Source organism: Nomascus leucogenys, chromosome 13 (genome assembly GCF_006542625.1).
Source record: "Nomascus leucogenys isolate Asia chromosome 13, Asia_NLE_v1, whole genome shotgun sequence".
In the NCBI taxonomy this organism is placed as follows: Eukaryota; Metazoa; Chordata; class Mammalia; order Primates; family Hylobatidae; genus Nomascus; species Nomascus leucogenys.
The window spans coordinates 98,606,280-98,627,169 of NC_044393.1; the positions used below are offsets into that span (position 1 = coordinate 98,606,280).

A 20,890-nucleotide genomic window follows, 5' to 3' on the forward strand; every position below is an offset into this window, starting at 1 on the left:
TTGATAGCTAGTGATGTGTGGCCTCTTTATAGGGTGTGTATGATTTTGTATTTTACAAATCCTTCCATATATAACCAAATTAACGGTAAAAACTCAGTAAGGTATGCAGGCAACTAGAAAATTATTAACCCTATTTTATAGACGAATAAGTCAAAGTCCAGAAACAGAGAAGTATCTTTTATAAAAAGTACACATGAAGTTAGTGACAAAATCGAATCTCAGTCCCCAGTTCCTGCTGTGCTACCGAGGCTAAACCGCAGCCGGGCCTGTGGCAAATGTTTAATCCGCTGTTGACTGAAGAAAATAAGTTCCGCCTGCCCAACAGCAACCATTTGCAGAGTCTCAGGGGCCCAGCTTCTGTCTGTATCTACCTCGTGCCCCAGAGGCAGCTTCTAGCAGCTCCGGAGAGCATCCTGCCAGTGGGAGTTGACCCAGCTGCGCCCCCCTTGAGGGAGAAGTGTGAGGAATTTCCTTACAATGGGGTGGGGAGTTGCGAAGATACTCCTTCCTGAAGTTCTGGCAGTCTGGATCGGGTTGGCAACTGGGCGGAGATGATTCCGCTCATGGGAACCCTACCTAGTAACCCGACCTAGTAACGTAACCTCAGAGCGGTTCCTCAGCTAGAAAACAAAGGGATTAGGCCGGGCGCGGGCTTGTAATCCCAGCACTTTGGGAGGCCGAGGCCGCAGGGTCACTTAAGCTCAAGAGTTCGAGAGCCGCCTGGGCAACATGGCGAGACCCCCGTCTCTACAAAACATTTAAAAAGTTATTAGGTCGGGAGGATCGGTTGAGCCACGGGTTCGAGGTTGCACTGAGCCATGATCGCGCCACTGGGGACAGAGCGAGACCACCTCCCCGAAACAGAAAACGAAGGGGTCGGGTATAATGATTTCTAAGGTCCCTCGTAGTGACCCCTAAAAGTTATCACACCCCACGGTGGGGCTGTCGCGGCTGAGGGCAGCCACAGCCTCAGCCGGGGTTTCTGTCCGGGCCATGATGGGTCCCCAGCAGGGAGAAACAGCGTCCGGCGCTCTGTGGCGCTCGGCGAACGTGCGCTGAGTTCAGGCGTTACAACGGGGTCGCAGGCTGAGTCCAGGCCTGGCAGGGGTGCCAGGACGCCGCCGGCCATCTGGGGCCCGACTTCCCAAGGTCTCCTCCCCGCGGGCCAGCGGCCCCGCAGCCGGCGGCCAGCGCGTTCACGGCGCCCGGGCCTTGCGCGCCCGCCGGGGGCGAGGTCAGCCCTCCCCCCTCGGCTATTGGCTCCAGAGAACAAAGGAGCCGCCCCGCGGGCTGCTCCGATAGGGCCGGGCGGGTCATCTGAGCGGCGCAGCCAATGGGGTGGCTGGGCGGCCCCGGGGATGGCTAGGCCCGCCAGCCAATCAGACACCCGTGCCCGCCCCGCCTGCCCCGGGAATGGCCAGGGCCGGGAGCCCGGTGCCCAAGTCGCCCTCGGGGTGGCAGTTCCCGTTAACCTTAGCCACAAAGTCAAAGGTATTTATTTCCCCGTCGCCTCCCTCCGAGTCCCTCTGCATTTTGGGCGGGGAGGGGCGGTGCGAGGGATGGACCAGCGCCCGGTCCCGCTCCTCCCGTGCTGCCTCCGCCCTGCCCGGGCTGGAGCGGAGGGATGGGGCGGGGGTCTGGGGTGCCCCGAGCCCCGCGTGTCCCCCGAGCCCGCGCGTCCTCCGAGCCCCGGGTCTCAAGCGTTTCCTCTGCCCCCACACAGCCGAGGGGAAAGGGGCGCGGCCGAGGGTGGGGAGGGCGCCAGGCCAGGGCAGCGAGGTTAGGAGGGAGGCTAGTGAGGACGGAGGGAGGACGCGGTAGCGTAGAGGGTCGCCCGCGGGCGGCCCCTCCTGGGCTGTCCCGTTGTTCCGAATTCCCCGTCCCTGTCCGCCTCCCTGATAGATCAGTTTCTGGGGGCAGGAACCTCAGTGCTCGCTGCAGTGACAGACACATAGTAGGTGGCCAATAAATGTGTGATTAAACGAGCGGGGATAAGGATTGGGGGTGGAGATAAGTGAGAGGGAAGCACCGCAGAAGTTGGAAGTGTGTGGTGTCGGGTGTGGCGGAGAACTCTCCAGGAAGATGGGCACAGCAGCCGCGAACTCGGTGGGGCGGGGTGCGGGCATCCCCTCTGTGAAGAAGGTTGAGGATATCTACATGTGGAAGGTGTGGAGATGGGTCCTCCTTCAGCCCTTTGAGCAAGACGATCTGAGCTGGGGCTGGGTGTGGTCAGAGCCCCAGGGGTTGGAGGCGGGACGACAGTCCAAGGCTTCACAGCTAACTGTTCCCACATTCATCTGTAAAATGAAGAGATTAGATGGCAGTTGTCTCCTTTCAGCTTGAAGGTTCATGCTTCCGTGCTTCAAATCTGTTTTGTACTGAAATTTCTTTTATTTAAGTGTTCCCTTATGACAGTTTTTATTAATGGATTACTGTGTGTGGGGCCTGTACTGGGTGCAGGGGAGAGAGAAGGACCCTGTGTTAAGATGCATGTAGTCTTGTGCAGACTAACAAAATATTGATGACAATGATGATTACATGTAGATGGTCCTAGGTGCACAGGTTAAACAGAGAAGGGGTTCCTGGCTGAGCCTGGTGTGTCCAAAAGGCTTCCTGGTCAAAGCGATCCCTAATCTGGGCTGGGAAGGGGAGAATTGAGCAAGGGCCTTCCAAGGTTGGTCACAGGGTGCGAGGACACAGTGAGTTCAAGAGCCATGAGAGGATGAGGCGTGTCGGGGTGCAATGGGGAAAGATGAGCAGAGTTGAGTTCTCAGTTCCCTCTTATCCGAGGTGTGCGTGCCAGCAAGTCCATTTGGTGAGGGTCTGGGTTTCTGAAAAACAGACATATGCTAAGATGTTACCTTTAGTTTCTATAGGCAACCACACGTCTCGTGTGGTCTAACTTCCTTGCTATTGTTTTAGCTACGATTACCTTCTTATCAGGCTGCACATTTACTTCTCAGGACCAGCTAGGTGCCTGGAATTTCCCAGGAAAGAACTCAAGATTTTCCTTTATTTTCTTGATTGGAGGGCACAGCAGGTGCCTGAAGGGGTCCCTGCTCCATCTCGCTTTCCTTTCCCAAGGTCCTTTGAATGCAGCAAGGGATGGAAACGTGTTTATTAATTGAAATGTGACACCTGTTCAGAGATTGTTAGCAGCTGGGTTTATCCTCGGCCTTCAGCTCAGATCCAGGCCCTGACAGGTTCCTGAATATTAGAATTGGGGCCGAGGAATGTAAGTGGAGCTCTTGCCTCTGAAGGGAGGTGGGTGAGGAGGAGGGGGCCAGGCTTGTGGGGCAGGGGAGGTGTGGGTGGGACAGTTCCAGCAAGGGTGTTTACCTCTGGCCGGTGAAGGAAGTCTTGGAAGGAGGTACCTCAGGATCATGGCTGGGGTTGAATTGGGGACCTCTGGGAGGTGGGCAGGCATAGTGGATAAGGCAAGTGACCTGGCTGCATGCAGATCAGGTCTCCTGGGAATGTTGAGGGGAGCAAACTGAAGCCATGAAACCAGGCTGGCTGTTCATACCCTGAGGTACAGTTCTTATAACCCTGAGTGGGGAGCGGGTGATGGCAACAGCAATGACCTAAATCGAATTTGTCTTGTACCTTGGGAATGTCTCTCAGAGTCCTCTCACACTGTTTGTGTCCCACCATCCCCACCCCCCACCGCCCCCGCACCACTTGATATAATAATTCTGTACCACGAGCAAGCGTTATTTCCATTTTCAGGTGGGGAAACTGAGGCCCAGAGAAGGAAAGTGGTTTGCCTGGGATCACGTGGCTAACCAGAAGCCAACTCAGTCTCAGTCCCTGTCTGGGGCCTCTCAACGGCTTTTTCCACTATGGCCTGCTCTTCGGGTTGGACAGTGGCCTGCCCTTTCCCTTGCTCCCCTCCTCTGTTCCCTCCCCAGATTGAGGGCTGGGGTGTTTGGGAGACTGAGGTCTGAAGATGGTGGAGTAGGAAGAGGGGAAGGGTCAGGGCTGGGAGAGTGGTCACAGTGGGGGTGGCCTTGTGCTGAGTGGGATCCGGGAAGTTGGAGAGGAGCAGGGTGGGTCATGGGGGTGGGACAGGGGAGTTGTGGGAGGCTTCAGGGTGCCTGACGCTGGGTGTGGGGATGGAGGCCTCCAGGTGGGGGAAGGGATGCCCACCTGGTTTGGGCTGGGACCTCTGGGAGGGGCATGCAGAACCACCCTGGTAAGTGGAGGGCTCTGGAGACAGTGCCACAACCAGAGCCGTGGCAAACCCTCTTCCTCCTGCAAGGTGGAGTGTGGAGGCTCCTGTGTGGCACTGGGGGCCTCTGAGATTCCCAACTGGCTGGAAGGAGTGATGGCTTAGGAAGAGTGAGCGGCAGCGGGGACACTGGCAGAGAGGCTTGTACAGACACTGCCCAGTGCATCCAGTTCAGGCTTGCCGCCCTTTGGTACTCCTCCCAAACTCAGGGAGCAGGTATTTCCGTTCACCTGCGCTATCAGGAACCTGAGCTCAAAGCGCTGCAATGACTGGCCAGGGACTAGCAGTGGCTCAGTGGTGGCTGGGCTGGGACTTGGGGCTCTTGATTAAGACATGGGGTCCTGAGGGGAGGGACCAGGAAGGGTGGCTTTGAGAAGGACATCCCTGCCAGCCTCAGGCAGTGGGCTTCTAGGGAGAGACTAGGGCTGAGGAGCCAGCCAGGTGGTGGCTCAGGGTCACCCAAAGATGGCTGAAGGGGAGAGGGCCCGCTGCATCCCCTTGGGCCAGAGCCCACAGGCCAGGCCCTGGAGGATCTTAGGCTGCACCAGTCTTGCTGGACACAGGCTCATTGTCTCTAGGGCTTTCTGTCTTGCTGTAACGTCTCTCCAGCCAGCTGCAGCTCCTGCTGACCTATCCCACCCCAGCGCAGGTCATCGACGGTGACTCATGGCCCCAGCTTCCTGGCTCGATGAGGGTATCTTGCTTCTGTTTCTACCTCTCTGAGTTCTTTTCCTTGGAGCAAGTGGCCCTGATGGGCTGGCCATGGATATACAAGGATACTTGTGGCTTTGCATTTCTGTGTTCGTAAGTGTGCTGTGCAGTGATTTGTGCTGACCTGGTTCACAGTGGCACATTTGTGTGTCTGTGGATCTGTAGGTGTGTCTGTGAGTTTTAAAAAATATCTCACATTCTTTGTATTTGCATAGACAGTTTTGCAGGTGTTCTCATGTAGTTTTGTGTCTTTGAACTTTTGTTTACTTAGCTGTATTTAGATACGATTGTATCTGGGTGTGTTTGTGTGTGGTTTAGCATTTACATCAGTTTCTCATGTCCCTATGATCATATATTTAAATTAAAAACATCTGCTATTAATTGAAATCAGAGGCAGAGAATACCATTGCCTGGTCCTGAGGGATTTCTTAATAGTGACAGAAGACTGGAGCCTGAGGAGCCACTTCTTGGGTCGTCCATTGTTTCATTCACTCATCCGTTCATTCTTTCAAGACACATTACACACCTTCTGCATGTGAGGGACGTGCAGGCATGGGAGCAAGCCCCCGCTCCCTGGGGCTAACCTGAGTGAGGGGTCTCGCAGGGAGAGAGAACTAGGTGAGGACATAGCAGTCAGGTATGGGCTGGGGGAGAGGGCAGGGAGGCGCTGGGGACCAGGTGGAGTTGGGAAGGAGGAGGCCATAGAAAGGGGCAGCATGGCAGGGAGGCATTGGCTGGGCATGGGCTGGGACTGGGGAGGCCAGTTTCTGTGGGGATCGCCTATGGAAGACCAGCTGAGCTGTGCCCAGCAAGTGAGGATCTGCTGGGACCTCAGGGCTGAGAAGGGCCTGATACTGGGCCTTTGGCTGGGGTTTGGAGAGCTGCCCCCACCCCCAAAAGCCTTAGCTCCTGGTGGCGGATCCTGCTCCCGCTCCACTAGCAGCAGATAATACCTGCGGCGTGGTCTGCTTCTGACTGCCCGACCTGGGGCGCTGAGGCTGTGAGAGCTGTGCTGGGCTAGTGGGAGGTTCCAGGGGCCGCGATGGGGAGGACCTTGCCTCTTTCTGGCCTGTGGCCTTTCTCCTCCCCCAGCTGCTGTCTGGCCTTCCCACCGCCAAGTCTCTGCCACAACCAAAGCTCCTTTGTTGCCTCCCCCTGCCCCGGGCCTCTCCACCTGCTGCTAGCTCAATCCCCTCTTTGTGTGGTTGGTCCTCAGTTGTCATGGCAGCTGGGCCCAGGCTGAGGCCTGCCCACTGTGGGGCTCTTACTGAACTGCAGCCTGACCCGGTGCACGGAGGGCCGGGCCAGAGCCAGGCGTGGGAAGGGGACCCCTGTGTGTCCTGCTCCCCTCAGAGCCCGAGGGGCAGCAGAGAGGAAAGGTGGTCCGTTAGGGGTCCGGGGGCCCTTGTGCGATAGACAAAGCAGCCTTCCAAGACTCGGTGTGGGCACTGGTGGCAAATGGCGCATCTGGCCCTTGATGCCTGTCTTCCTGCTGGGGCGCTTTGCTGGACAGCCTGCTCACCTGGCTCCTGGGTGTCTCCAGGTGGCCGAGGACGTGTCAGGATGGTAGGTTAGGAGGGGCCCGCCATGCGCAGAGCAGAGCGAAAGGCAGAATAGGAGAGAAGCTTAGGGTGGGGACGTGTGTGTCTGGCCAGCCTGGAACATGTCACATGGAGGGCTTTCCTGGATTTTGTCTGTAGGACACTTGCCGTGCTATTTCCCAGACATAGCCCACCTGAGCACACAGGTAGAGGCGGGTCCCCAAAGACTTGGCCTCCCCTCATTCCTGTCCTCTGTGTTTCCCCCTTGAATTTCTCACTTCTTCCTCTTGGGTCCTCTTCCTTCTGTCTCCACTTCTGTTCTTACATAAGCCACAGGCTGCTTCCCCTCGAGCCCTGGTATGGCCCGAGACAGAGGCACCGAGGCTCGAGGGAGGAGCTGCTCTGGGAGGTCCCGCACAGTGGAAGGCCTGCTACTACCTGGAGTGGCTGTTAGGTCCTAATACCTCTTGGGAGGCAGGGTGGGTGAAGTAGGACTGTCTTTGATTTGCCTTGGGGGTCTCGCTCTGTGGAGACCCAGGCCCATCCTTCTGTCCTCCTGAATTTCTGGCCTGGGATCTGCCCTCCTCGGTCTGAGTTTCCCTTACCAAGGTGGCTTCTCTGTCCACTAGCCCCTCTGCGCCTCTTTAGGTGGATGTTAAGTCCAGTTGGTGAGAGGTTTCCCAAGATGTGGCATGTGGAAGCTCACAGAGTGGCCCCAACGGAGGAGGGTGGCGTGGAGGAGCCCCCAGCACCCATCAGAGCCCCACCAGGGGCCCCTCCCACCCCCTTCCCCACTGCTCACCTTTTCTCTGCACCACAAGCAGGTTCTAGTGTCTGTAAGAAACCGTGGTAGGCATGCTTACAGACCCCTGTTAGGGAAATAGAATTGAAAACAAAATCTCTTGCCAACCCAGAAAAGCTCTTTGCAAAAGTAGAAGAGAAAAACAGCTTTTAAAAGATTGAGTGTGCATGAAACCAGAATGTGGTGCGCACCATAGGCAATCCCCTGAGAGACTGCAAAGATGGGGAGCTCTCAGCCTGCAATCCCTGAGCGACTGCAAAGAGGCGGCCCGTTACAGACATGTTCTCAGGATGAACAGCAACCAGCCCTCCAGCAAGAGGACTGGACATTACCACTTGTCACACGCAGGCAGGTCGTCCTAAATTCACCTCGTAATTGGAGTGACCATCTGTGTTAGCTAATTGCCTTTACCCACAGGAAAAATAAAGTTCTCATATTTTTATGACAGGAGATAGGTTTGTGATTTGGAGCCAGACGCCTGCTGAAGTTAGGCTCCTACCCTCCCATGGAGACTGGGAGGCAGGGGTGGTGTCTTCCTTGATATTTAAATTTCAAAGAAATGGCCCCCAGGACCTTGGGAAAGACAGTCCTGGGTTGGAATGTTGGCAGAAGGCTTATTTAGCTTTTTTTTTTTTGAGACAGAGTCCCACTCTGTCACAGTCTCAGCTCACTGCAACCTCTGCCTCCTGCGTTCAAACAATTTTCCTGTCTCAGCTTCCCAAGTAGCTGGGATTACAGACATATGCCACTACACTCAGCTAAGTTTTGTATTTTTAGTAGAGACGGGGTTTCCCGACGTTGGCCAGGCTTGTCTCAAACTCCTGACCTCAGGTGATCCACCCACCTCAGCCTCCCAAAGTGCTGGGATTACAGGCATGAACCACCACCGCGCCCAGCCTTATTTAACTTTTGAAAAGATTTATTTCTACTTGAGGAGCATTTACTGCAAAAATAAAAAATAAAAAAAGATTCACATACATCTCAAAAAGACAGAGATAGAGCTTATTAATTAGAAGTTTGTAAACAAAATGCTCTTGAAAAAACGGGATGTCTCTTCTTCTCTTTGCACCAGGGAAAATGACTTTCTGCATTTTCTAGATTCATATTCACCCCTCCCGCCACGTCTCTTGTCAGGGTCCAGATTCCCAGTCTGGGTGTGTGCCTCCAGTGTCTGGGCTCTGAAGGGGACCTAGGAGAGGGAGTCTGGGTCTCTGTGAGGCTCTCGGCGCCTGGGGTGGGTGTTTCTGTGAGGGTGGCCGAACCAGGGGCCCTGGGAGGAAGGGCTGACTGAAATCTGGAAGAGCCCCTCCCTGAGGCAGCCGGAAGGATGAGCTGCGCATCTCAGTGGGGCAGCCATGTCTTTCCTCTGCTGGGGGTACAGGTGCACGGGACCACATCCCCGTCCTCAGGAGAGGTGCACCCCCAGCGAGGAGGAGATGAGTCTTCAGCTGCACAGCTCCTGGCCAGGCAGGGCAGCACATTCCTGCCACCTGCGTTTGTTACGGGCCCTCTGTGTGCCCGGCTCTGCTCTGGGCCCTGCGGATCCGGCGGCAAGCATGAAGAGCTCCTGATCTTGCTGTGGTGGGGAACAGACAAGTTAAGATCATGTCAGGTGGCAAAAATGTTAGAGAGGAAACAGGAGGTGGAGTTAGACTGTATATAGAAGCGCCAGGGGCCGGCACGGTGGCTCATGCCTGTAATCCCAGTACTTTGGGAGGCCGAGGTGGGTGGATCACAAGGTCAGGAGTTCAAGACCAGCCTGGCCAATATGGTGAAACCCTGTCTCTACTACAAATACAAAAATTAGCTGGGTGTGGTGGCGCACACCTGTAATCCCAGCTACTTGGGAAGCTGAGGCAGGAGAATCACTTGAACCCGGGAAGTGGTGATTGTAGTCAGCTGAGATCGGGCCACTACACTCCAGCCTGGGCAACAGAGAGAGACTCCGTCTCAAAAAAAAAAAAAAAAAAAAAAAAAGCACAAGGGATGCCTGCTCTGAGAAGGGGACATTTAAGCTGGGAGCTGATTCAAGCGAGGGGGGCAAGCCAGGTGGGGATCTGTGGTGAGGGGACAGCCAGGGCAAAGGCCTGGGGCATCCACACAGCAGTGTGATTTATCCCGTCATGTTCCAGGCACAGAGTGAGCCATTCAGGAAATGCTCAGAAGACTTGGGCATAAAAACAAAAAAAGAAGGCCGGGCGCGATGGCTCATGCCTGTTATCCCGGCACTTTGGGAGGCCGAGGCGGGTGGATCACGAGGTCAGGAGATGGAGACCATCCTGGCTAACACGGTGAAACCCTGTCTCTACTAAAAATACAAAAACATAGCCGGGCGTGGTGGCGGGCGCCTGTAGTCCCAGCTACTCAGGAGGCTGAGGCAGGAGAATGGCGTGAACCCGGGAGGCGGAGCTTGCAGTGAACCGAGATCTCGCCACTGCACTCCAGCCCGGGCGACAGAGCGAGAGACTCTGTCTCAAAAAAAAAAAAGATGAATCCTAGATCAGTGAACTGGGCATGGGCTCAGCAATGTCCAGTTGACCCTGTGTGTTCTTGTATGGAGATGGCTGGCCCCGAAGCTCCCTGGAGGGGTTTGTGCTAGAACATGGATGGGGAGTTTGAAAGAGGGGGCTGGTGACTGAGGAAATGTGTAGGGCCGTTCTATGGATGGGGACTTTGAAAAAGGGGGCCGGTGACTGAGGAAACGTGTAGGGCCATTCTGCCTTCCGGGTGCATCCCTCATGGCCAGTCCCAGACATGTCTCTAACCTTACTCCAGGCTCCTGCTTCTCAGGTGTGGCGTCCATCACATACTGCCCTGCGAATGTTAAGGGTGTGGGCTCTGGTGTGGGAGTTAGAAGACCTGGGTTTTTGTCCAGCTCTGCCGTTCATCACCTCCATGACTCTGGGCACATCGGGGGTCCTTCGTGGTCTCAGTTTCTTCTTTTGTAAAATGGGAATTATGGCTGTTTTACCTTCTCGGCAGGTATGCATACAATGAAAGAACCCCTGCCTATGTCGAATGTGGCTATGGATAGAAAAGCTCTTTGGAAAAGAGAGTGCTTTATGGGATGGGAGGGGGGCTGGGGACCCTGGTTTTGTCCTTGTCCCACAGGCCCATTCTCTTTCTTCTGTTTCTTTTTCTGACAGATGGCAGGAAAGGGACACAGCTGGCGCTGATGCTGGGAGGTCTCCAGGGATGGAGAGTGGCCTGGCTGGCGACGGCACAGGTAAGAGAGAAGAGAGAGGAGGCAGGGGAGCCGGGGTCTCCTCTGCTGAGGTCGCGTGCCCTTATCTTTTCTGAAGCCAGGTGCGAGCCAGTGCCCTCAACCAGTAGCTAGTACATCCCATTGATGCAGAATTTCAGGGTGGGGACCAGGGCTCAGACAGCCATGTCAAAGAATAGAACAATGTCAGAGGGTATGGGAGCTCAAAAAATGGCAAAGCCTGGTCCATTAACTTGCCTGGCAAGGGGACACATGTGCACCCATGCCTTGTAGAAATTGAGGTGTTTTTTACGTGCTAGAACAGGGAGTTTGTGGGTTACACTAATTAGACATGGAAAACTAGCACTCTAGGTAGGACGGTTGGAACAAACCTGTGGCTCATCAGTCAGGACATTGTCTTCAGTCCATTAACGCTTCCTGGGAGTCACTCAAAGTTCAGGGTCCTTATTGGCTAAGCCGCTTAGAGCTGGTTGTGATGAAATACATGCTGCCAGTGGAAAATTTGCCCGCATAGCCATGTGCTTTTGGCTGGAGCCCCTGCTCAGCGTCCCTGTGCCTGGGGTGGAGCAGCCCCTGGCGTCTGTGCGTAGCACTTGCAGCCCTTCCTGGCATGCCCTGTCGCGTGTGGCATGTGGCCCGGCTGTAGAAGGGCTCTAGGCCCTTCGGCAGGTTTGAGTCCAGAGCACGCCGGCTACTCTTGGGAGCCCTGCCCTTTGGCAGAGTGTGACTCGGGTTTCTTTACCTCCCTCTCCCCTCCCAGGGGCATTGCCCCATAGACCCCAGGGCCCCTGCCTCATTGCCCCTGTGGGAAGAGCCGCCTCCCCTCCCAGGAATATCATGTCAGGAGACCCAAGACTGAGACGAAAATCAGGCAGCGGGATAAAAGAGAAATGTGGCCGCAAGTGCAAAGCATGGCAGTGTGGTATGTGCACACAGGCCCTCAGGGAGCCTAGCCGTGCAGCTGCGCACCTGCCCGAGGAGCCAGGTGGTGGCAGGAGCACCCTAGCTGCATTTGTGTTTTGGAAAGTCCATTGGAACTCAGAGCTCATGTGCCCAGCGTGCTATAGAAGGCCCTTTCCCCAGATAGACTCATATGTGGGATCCTGAGTCATTGTGAGGTTGCTCTGGTTGATGTGAGCTGTGGAGTCTTCTGGGGCCCTCTCTCCTCTCTATGGCAGCTTCTGGGGAACCCTGTGGTTTTACAGAAGAGTTTGAAAAACACTAGCCTAGACTCCTGGAGACACGGAGGCACGTGGGGACTGGCCAGACTGAGGGAACCACTCATCTGGAGGACCCCATTTTTCAGACAATTGACAGCTTACCTCTTTGAAGCAACTTTTAATTTTTATTTGTGTGTGTGTGTGTTTTTTTATTATGGCAAAATATACGCAACAATTACCATTGTAACCATTTTTAAGTGTATGGTTCAGTGGCATCAGTACATTCGGTGTTGTGTAGCCATCACTGCCATCCATTTCAGAACATTTTCATCACCTGGGAAACTGTACTCATCAAGCAATAATCCGTGCTTTGCACCTTCTAATTTTATCTGAACCATTAAAACCTAAAACATGATCCTTTGCATGATGACTGAGGAGCGCTGCCATTATTTTGGGACTCTCCACGGGCAGGCCAGTGGCTGCGCTCTTCATAGGATACCTGAACCCTTGGGAGTGTGCCTGGGGCTGCTGGAGCCCCAGCACACTCCACCTCAGCTCCAGGGCCTCCAGGAATGTGTGCTGGACTTAGCACCTCGCCCAACCCAGTCATTTGCATCCGCCAGGGGCCCTTCAGCAGGTGGATGTGACAGCACTGTCCTGGCATCCTGGGGCTTTCTGGCCCACAGTCATCTTTCTGGCTGGATTGGGCTGAGGGGGAGCCAGCCATCAGCCACCTGATGGACACAGCACAACCACTGGTCTCAGATTGGTGTGACTCATCCTGGATCATGCCTGTGTGTATACATAGAGACATATGGTTTAATTTTTTATGAATTCAATCAGATGATTCATATGGTTTTTCAACTTGTTTTTTGTTTTCTCTTAAAATGTTTTGAGAATCTTTTCATATTGGCATACATAGTTCTTTTCCATTCTTTTTACTTGATGCATAGTATTCCATATTATGAAGGGAACTATTTTTTAGGATAATTAAGTTATTTTCCATTGTTTGCTGATTACAAAGAACACTTCAGTGAATATTCCTGGACATTCCTCTTTACGCTTGTATGTCAGTATTTCTTAGGTGAACACGTGGGATGGAATTGCTGGCTGGAAAGGGTCAGAAGGCTCTCCACACTTCTAATTTTAATAAACACTGTCAGATTGTCCTCCACAAATTCTGCCTCAGTTTATGCTCTCAGAATACCCATGTGTATACTTGTTCTCCTTGTAGTGTCCACGCATATTGTAAAGTAGAGAGGTATTATTGATTTTTTAAATTTTTGTTGGTATGCGGGGTTGAAAGATGCTACACTTTTAGTTTGCAGTTTGTTGATGACTAGTGGGGTTGAACCTCTTTTTATCACGTATAGGAGTCTGTTTTATAGTCTGGATACTAAGCGTTTGTCTATTCTATATCTGCACATATTTTTTCCTGGACTTGCACTGTCCAGCACGTGGCCTAGCCACACAGGACTCTTCTAGTTTAAGTTTAGGTTTAAATTAACTTAAGTACGGCCAGGCGCGGTGGCTCATTACTGTAATCCCAGCACTTTGGGAGGCCGAGTTGGGTGGATCACCCGAGGTCAGGAGTTTGAGACCTGCCTGGCCAACTTGGTGAAACCCCATCTCTACTAAAAATACAAAACTTAGCTGGGCGTGGTGGTGGGCACGTGTAGTCACAGCTACTTGGGAGGCTGAGATAGGAGAATCACTTGAATCCCAGAGGTAGAGGCTGCAGTGAGCCAAGATTGCGCCATTGCATTCCAGTCTGGGTGACTGAGGGAGACTCTGTCTCAAAAATAAATAAATAAATAAATAAATAAAAATTAATTAACTTCAATATAATTAAAAATGTCATTTCTTAATTGCACTAGTCACATTTCAAGTGCTCAGTAACCACGTGTGGCTCAAGAGCTCAGATGTAAACTGTTTCTGCTATTGCAGAAAGTTCTGTGGGAAAATGCGGCTCTAAATTCCCATTTCTTTTTTCTTTCTTTCTTTTTTTTTGTTTTTGAGATAGAGTTTTTGCTTTTGTTGCCCAGGCTGGAGTGCAGTGGTGTGATATCAGCTCACTATGACCTCTGCCTCCCTGGTTCAGGTGATTTTCCTGCCTCAGCCTCCTGAGTAGCTGGGATTGCAGGCACGTGCCACCACACCTGGCTAATTTCTTTGTATTTTTAGTAGAGACAGGGTTTCACCATGGTGGCCAGGCTGGTCTTGAACTCCTGACCTCAGGTGATCCTCCCGCCTCGGCCTCCCAAATTGTTGGGATTACTGGCGTGAACCACTGCACCTGGCCGGAATTCCCATTTCTATTGGACTTATGTTTATAGTATCTTTTGTCATACAGATGTTTTAAATTTAGTTTTTATCTTTTGTATCCTGTTTAAGAAGGCTTTTAATTACCTCTGGATTCTAAGCAAATTCTCCTAATTCTTCTAATACTTTCATTTCCTTTTTTTAAGCTGGCACTTAAGTCCATCTGGAACTGATTTTTATAAACAATCTGCACTATGAATCTAACTTAAATATTTTCCCCAAAGAGAGAGTTGGTTCTAAGTCGATGAATAGCCTTTTTCCATTCACTTGGAATATCTCTTGTATCATGTATCAAACGATTCTGTTCCATTGGCCTATTTGTCTATTATGTGTACTGTACATTATTGTAATGATTGTATTTAGCATTTTTACTTTTACTTTTATTTTTTTGTGGAAAGGAATCTGACTTGCAGCCTTAAGTCACCAGGCCCACCATGGAAGAGCCATGCCAATAACAATAACAACTGTGTCAGTCGAGAGCTGGGTTTTATTTTCTTTTTTTCCCAAATAGATCTCTCTTTCTCTCTCTCTCTCTCTCTCTCTCTCTCTCTCTCAGTGCAGTGGCATGATCAAGGCTCACTGTAGCCTCAGCCTCCTGGGCTCAAGCAGTCCTCCCACCTCAGCCTCCAGAGTAGCTGGGACTACAGGTGTGCACCACCATACCCAGCTAATTTAATAAATTTTTTAGACAGACAGGTGTTGCTATGTTGCCTAGGCTGGTCTTCAACTCCTGCGCTTAAGCAATCCTCCTGTGTTAGCCTCCCAAAGTGCTGGGATTATAGGCAAGAGCCACTGTGCCTGACCTAGACTTTATATTTTAGAGCAATTTTAGCTTTACAGAAAAATTGTGAAGAAAGTAGAGTTCCCCTATACCTTAGCTCCAGTTTCTCCTATTATTAACATTTTGCATTCATGTGGTACATTTGTTATAACTGATGAACCAATATAGATACATTTTTATTACCGAAAGTCTATAGTTGACATTAGGGTTCTCTCTTGGTCTTGTACCTTACATGGGTTTTGACAAAGGCATAATGTCCTGTATCACTATTACAGTATCATACAGAATATTTCACTGCCCCCCAAGTTCCCTGTGCTCCACCTGTTCATCTCTCCCTACCCCCGCAACCCCTGGCTACCACTGGTTTTTCAATTCTCTCAGTAGTTTTGCCCTTTCCAGAATGTCATATAGTTGGAGTCATACAGTGTGTAGCCTTTTATGTTGATGTCTTTCACCTAGAAGTTTGCATGTAGGGTACCTCCATGGCTTTTTTGACTTAATGGCTTACTTCTTTTTATTGTCGACTAATATTCCATCATGCGGAGTTATCCCTTCACCCACTGAAGGACACTGTGGCTCTTGCCAAGTTCTGGCAGTTAGGAATAAAGCTATACAAATCCATATGTAGTTTTTTGTGTGGACAGAGGTTTTCAGCTCTTTTGGGTAAATACCTAGGAGAGCGACTGCTGGAATGGATGGTAAGCCTGTATTTAGCTTTGTAAGAAACTGCTGAACCGCCTTCCAGAGTGGTGGCAGCATTTCACATTTCCACCAGGAAGGAAAGAGCCCCTGTTGCTGCTCAGCCTCACTGTGTGCACACGCCAGCGATCTGGATTCTAGCCACTCTCATTTATTTTGTTTTTATTTTTTTGAGACGGAGTTTTGCTCTCATTGCCCAGGCTGGAGAGCAAACGGTGTGATCTCGGCTTGCTGCAACCTCTGCCTCCTGGGTTCAAGTGATTCTCCTGCCTCAACCTTCTGAGTAGCTGGGACTACAGGCATGTGCCACCACACCCGGCTAATTTTGTATTTTTAGTAGAGATGGGGTTTCACCATGTTGGCCAGGCTGGTCTTGAACTCCTGACCTCAGGTGATCCACCCTCCTCGGCCTCCCAAAGTGCTGGGATTACAGGCATGAGCCACCGTGCCCGGCCAATTGTAGCCATTCATATGTGTACAGTGGTAGCATTTTTGCTTTTAATGTCATATAAGCCAAATTCTTCTTTGTTCATTTTTAGGATTTTCTGGGCAATTTGTATAGATGATAAATTTTACAGTTTACTTAAATAGGATTACACTGAATTTAAACATTATTTCAGAGTGAAGAACATCTTTGGCTTCTCATCTAAGAATATTATATATTGCTCCTTTTCTTTAGTTTTCTTTATCTCTTTAGTAAAGTTTAATAGTTTTCTTTATATAAGTTTTGCATGTTTATTAGGCATATTTCTAGTTACTTGTATTGCCATTTTTTAAAAAGTGATTTTTGTATGTTTTTGTACTGGGCAATCTTGTTGAACTCTTATTTCTATTTCTCAGTGGATTCCCTTGCACGTTCCAGGTTGTTAATAATCATAAGCAAATGGCAGCTTCCTCTCCTTTCCAATGTTCATGCGTTTCTCTTTGTTTTCCCCTCTGCCTTGGCTAGTTCCTCAAGGACAGCCGACTGATTTCAGGGATGGTGAGCATTGCATTTTGTTGCTACCTGTAATGGGCTTCTAATCTTTTGCCTTTGGTTATAATGTTCGCTGTAATTTCTAGAGTACATTCTTTGTCAACTTAGTTTCCTCTATTCTTAGTTTGCTAGGAGCTTTCTTCTCTCTCCCTCTGTCTCTCCCTGCCTCCCTCCCATCTTCCTCCCCTACCTTCTCCCTCCTTTGATCCTTCCCTTCAGAAATAATGTTGAATTTTATCACATGACTTTCTCACATCTATTGGGAGTTTTTTCACTTTTAATAAGGTAATGTTATAAATTATATTGGGCCATCTTTGCTTTCCTGGGGAAAATCTCAGCAAGGTTAGGGTATGTTATTATTTTAATACCACTGAACTTGCTTTGCTAATGTTTGTGTCTATGTTCAAAGAATGATAAACCTTTTGCCCACCTCCATTCTTGTCTTGATACTGGAGTTGTGTTAACCTTGTAGACCTTTCTTTCCCTTTGCTCCTATTCACTGTAATAGTTCATATAAGGTGGAAAAAGTCCTTCCCTTGAGGCTTTAGCAGCACCTGTTTATATAGTTACAGAGCCTGTTACCCATTTTTGAGGTACGCTGAGATGTTCTTCTAAGTCTCTTTTAGTTGTTTATGTAGTCAGATTTTCTACCTACTCTTGGGTCAGTTTTAGTTTACATTTTCTTGCAAAATCTTCTATTTCTATAGATTTTCAAAGTTATTTATATAAAGTCCATATTTGAGGATTTTCAGAATCCTTTTTGCGGCTACATGTCCCTTATCTATAATCTGTTTTTATCTTTATTAATGCCGTTCTTCTACTTCCTTTGGGTTTATTTTGTTGTGTTTGTAACCTTGACATCTGTTTAAAGAGTTTTCGCTTTTCTTTGTTCACAGCTGTTTTATTTCACCTACTTTTGATTACATGTAAACCTTTTTGGAAAGGTGCGTAGATCACAAGCTCTATAAATTCTTATAAAGCAAACATTCCCCTGTAACTAGCACCCACATCAATGGAAAACATTGCCAGAACCTCAGAGCCCATGTTGCCTTCCACCCACAGTGCCCTCTGTAATAGGGCATTATCCTGACTTCTAACGCGTGGGTTCGTTTTGCCAGTTTCTCCTCTTCACATAAATGGAATCACACAGTATGCATTCTTTAGTGTCTGTGGCAGATGGTTTCTTTATGGCTTCTTATTCTGTGAGCTGGGAAAACAAAGTGCCTCTGTAGACTTGTGCATGGCCCAAGGTGTGGGCTGGGAGCAGTGGGTGTGGGACCCCCATGAGTAAAGTGGATTGGATTTAACACAAAGGCAAGGCGACACCTCTTTTGGGTGCTGAGGTCTTTCTGGCTCTTGGTTTTATTGAAGGAAGATGAGTTGCCAGACAGCCAAGGTCCCAGCTGGTGAAGGGCTCCCCCACCATGGCTTCTGCCTTGGAGCAGGGGCCCCGCCAGTATAGACGGTGCTGCAGTGACCCAGGGTTTGGTCTCCCCGACCACTGAGGGAGTGGGCATGCCTTTGCTTAGAAAGCTTCCAGCACATCGATCCTCTTAGAAAAAGAATGGTATGTTTTACAGCTTGGCCACTTTCTCCTTGCCCCCTGGGTCAGCAGATTTCACTGGATCGGTTTCTTTAGCCGTCTCTGCATCTCCTGGGCCTCAGGGTGGAGAAGGCAGAGCAGCCGGTGCCTTGGGGATCCTGTGGCCTGGGCACCTGAGTGATTCACTTACGGTTTCTTTCTTGTATTTTTCTCCTTCACTCCTTTCTATATCTTAACGTGCCCTTGTTGTCCTTTCTGCCTTCCCTACTCTTTTTTCTTCTCTTGCCCCTGTTTTCTTCTGTTCGTTTAAAAATCTTTCCCTTCTGCCTTTTCTCGTGCCCTGTTTTCAGCCCTTCTCTGCCCTCCCGCACCCCTTCCCTCTCTCTCGCTCCTTCTCTCCATCCCACCCAGCGGAGCAGCAGTGACCTCTCTCCCTCCTCTCTCTCGCTTGCCTCTGGCAGGAGCTGGGCTGGTGATGAAGGTCAAGCAGGAGAAGCCGGAGCGGCTGCTGCAGACGCTGGCGCCGCAGGCCATGCTTGTGGAGAAGGACAAGGAGAACATCTTCCAGCAGCACCCCGGCCTCCCGCCACGCCAGACTATGGGGCGGCCTCGAGCCCTGGGGGGACAGGAGGAGTCTGGGAGTCCAAGATGGGCCCCTCCCACTGAGCAGGATGCGGGGCTGGCAGGCCGGGCTCCCGGGTCAGCCTCCAGCCCCCTGAGCCCCTCGCTTTCCTCCGGTGAGGGTCACTTTGTATGCCTGGACTGCGGGAAGAGGTTCAGCTGGTGGTCGTCCCTGAAGATCCACCAGCGCACCCACACCGGGGAGAAGCCGTACCTCTGCGGCAAGTGCGGCAAGAGCTTCAGCCAGAAGCCGAACCTGGCGCGCCACCAGCGGCACCACACGGGCGAGCGACCCTTCTGCTGCCCCGAGTGCGCGCGGTGCTTCAGCCAGAAGCAGCACCTGCTCAAGCACCAGAAGACCCACTCCCGGCCCGCCACCCACTCGTGCCCCGAGTGCGAGCGCTGCTTCCGTCACCAGGTGGGCCTCCGCATCCACCAGCGCGCGCACGCCCGGGACCGCCAGGGCTCCCGCGCCGGCCTGCATGAGCTGCTTCGGGACGCGGCGGCGCGCCGGGCCTGTCGCCTGCGGCCGGGGCCGCCGCGGGGGCGCCCCGAGTGGGCCTGGCTGGGGCTCTGCCAGGGCTGGTGGGGCCAGCCCGGGGCCCGGACCACGGTCTCCGGCCCGGAGGGTCCGGGCGAGCCGCGCCAGTTCATCTGCAATGAGTGTGGCAAGAGCTTCACCTGGTGGTCGTCGCTGAACATCCACCAGCGCATCCACACTGGCGAGCGCCCCTACGCGTGCCCTGAGTGCGGCCGCCGCTTCAGCCAGAAGCCCAACCTGACGCGGCACCTGCGCAACCACACAGGTGAGCGCCCGCACCCCTGCCCGCACTGCGGCCGCGGCTTCCGCCAGAAGCAGCACCTGCTCAAGCACCTGCGCACGCACCTGCCCGGCGCCCAGGCCGCGCCCTGCCCCAGCTGCGGTAAGAGCTGCCGCAGCCGCGCTGCGCTGCGCGCCCACCAGCGCGCCCACGCTGTCGCTGAGCCCGCCGTTCCGGCCGGGGAACCGGGCGACCAACCGCAGGCCGAGGCCATCCCGGGCTTGGCCGCGAGGCCGCGGAGCTCCCAACGGTCCCCGGGGGCCCGGGACGCGCTGTGGGGCCGGGGACGAGCGGGCCTCGCTGGGCCTGGCGAGCCGCGCCAGTTCATCTGCAACGAGTGCGGCAAGAGCTTCTCTTGGTGGTCAGCGCTCACCATCCACCAGCGCATCCACACGGGTGAGCGGCCCTACCCGTGCCCCGAGTGCGGCCGCCGCTTCAGCCAGAAGCCCAACCTGACGCGGCACCGGCGCAACCACACGGGCGAGCGGCCCTACCTGTGTCCCGCGTGTGGCCGCGGCTTCAGCCAGAAGCAGCACCTGCTCAAGCACCAGCGCGTGCACCGCGCGGCTCCTGCGTGCAGCCCCAAGGAGGAGGCGCGCTAGTGGACTGGACCTCAGCGGACCCGTGGTGGTGCGGGGGATGTTTGCAGGGTGTGTGTGGGGAGTGGGGGTGGCCAGGATTGCTGGCTCTTAGAACCCCTTAGAGCGGGACCAGTGGATTCCTTAAGGCTCTGAAGGGCTGAGAACAGTTCTAGAAGCGTCCCAAAGGGTGCTGGGAAAGGTCCCAGCGTGGGTTGAGGGAGGAGGGAAGATCAGAGTTCCTCACCGCGGGCCGGGATGTGATCACCCTCTTCAGAGGTTGGACCTCAGGCTTCAAGCACCGAGTGAGGGGTCTGTTGGGGACGCTGGGAGAGTCTCTGGTGTGAAGTTGCTTAGGTCTGGACTGGTCAGCTGTGGCACCAGCCGGTCCTGCCCACGCTTCAGGATGGCCGGGGGCTGCCCCTGTGGGAGAGTTGCCAAGACTCGGTGATACCAAGGATGGAAGCCAGAGGCTGTGGCAAGGGAGAGCCAAGCAGATTCCCAGCACCAGGGCCAGTGCGGGCACGTCGTAGACATCCAATAAATATTTTTGGAAGGAGTGAATGGTTCGATGTCCTTCTCCATCCCTGCCAGCCCCCTGCCCAAGGTGTGTGTGTGGTTGGGCCCGACTCTAGAACTGGTATGCGTGTGATGGTCAGGCAGGCATGAGCGGGGTGCGCTCTGCTGAGGCTTGGCTGCTTGAGGAGGTAGCTGTGCAGGAGAGAGCCAAACATACTGCTTCTATTCCTGTCTGGGGCATGTCTGAAGTGGGCTGGCTGTCTTGACTGGCTTGGATCCTTATCAGTCTGGTGTTGCAGAAGAGAAAATGGACGGAATATTCCACATGGTCTCACTTTCCTTTCTGAACCACCCTTGCTGAA

At 52.7% G+C, this 20,890-nt stretch overlaps 1 protein-coding gene across 1 annotated transcript; it reads left to right on the plus strand.

The window, feature by feature from the left end:
- The first annotated feature begins 1,406 nt into the window (after positions 1-1,406).
- ZNF775 (zinc finger protein 775) lies at positions 1,407-20,573 on the plus strand. The gene is made up of 3 exons (XM_003270901.2): positions 1,407-1,491; positions 10,432-10,511; positions 18,451-20,573. Exons 2-3 carry the CDS (start codon positions 10,481-10,483, stop codon positions 20,031-20,033), a joined length of 1,614 nt encoding a protein of 537 aa, XP_003270949.1. The 5' UTR covers positions 1,407-1,491; positions 10,432-10,480; the 3' UTR covers positions 20,034-20,573.
- Positions 20,574-20,890: the final 317 nt, after the last annotated feature.

Coding starts and splice junctions, on each gene's coding strand:
- ZNF775 (XM_003270901.2), top strand. CDS start 10,481: ATGGAGAGTGGCCTGGCTGGCGACGGCACAG. Junction 10,512..18,450: donor CCTGGCTGGCGACGGCACAG/GTAAGAGAGAAG, acceptor TGCCTCTGGCAG/GAGCTGGGCTGGTGATGAAG.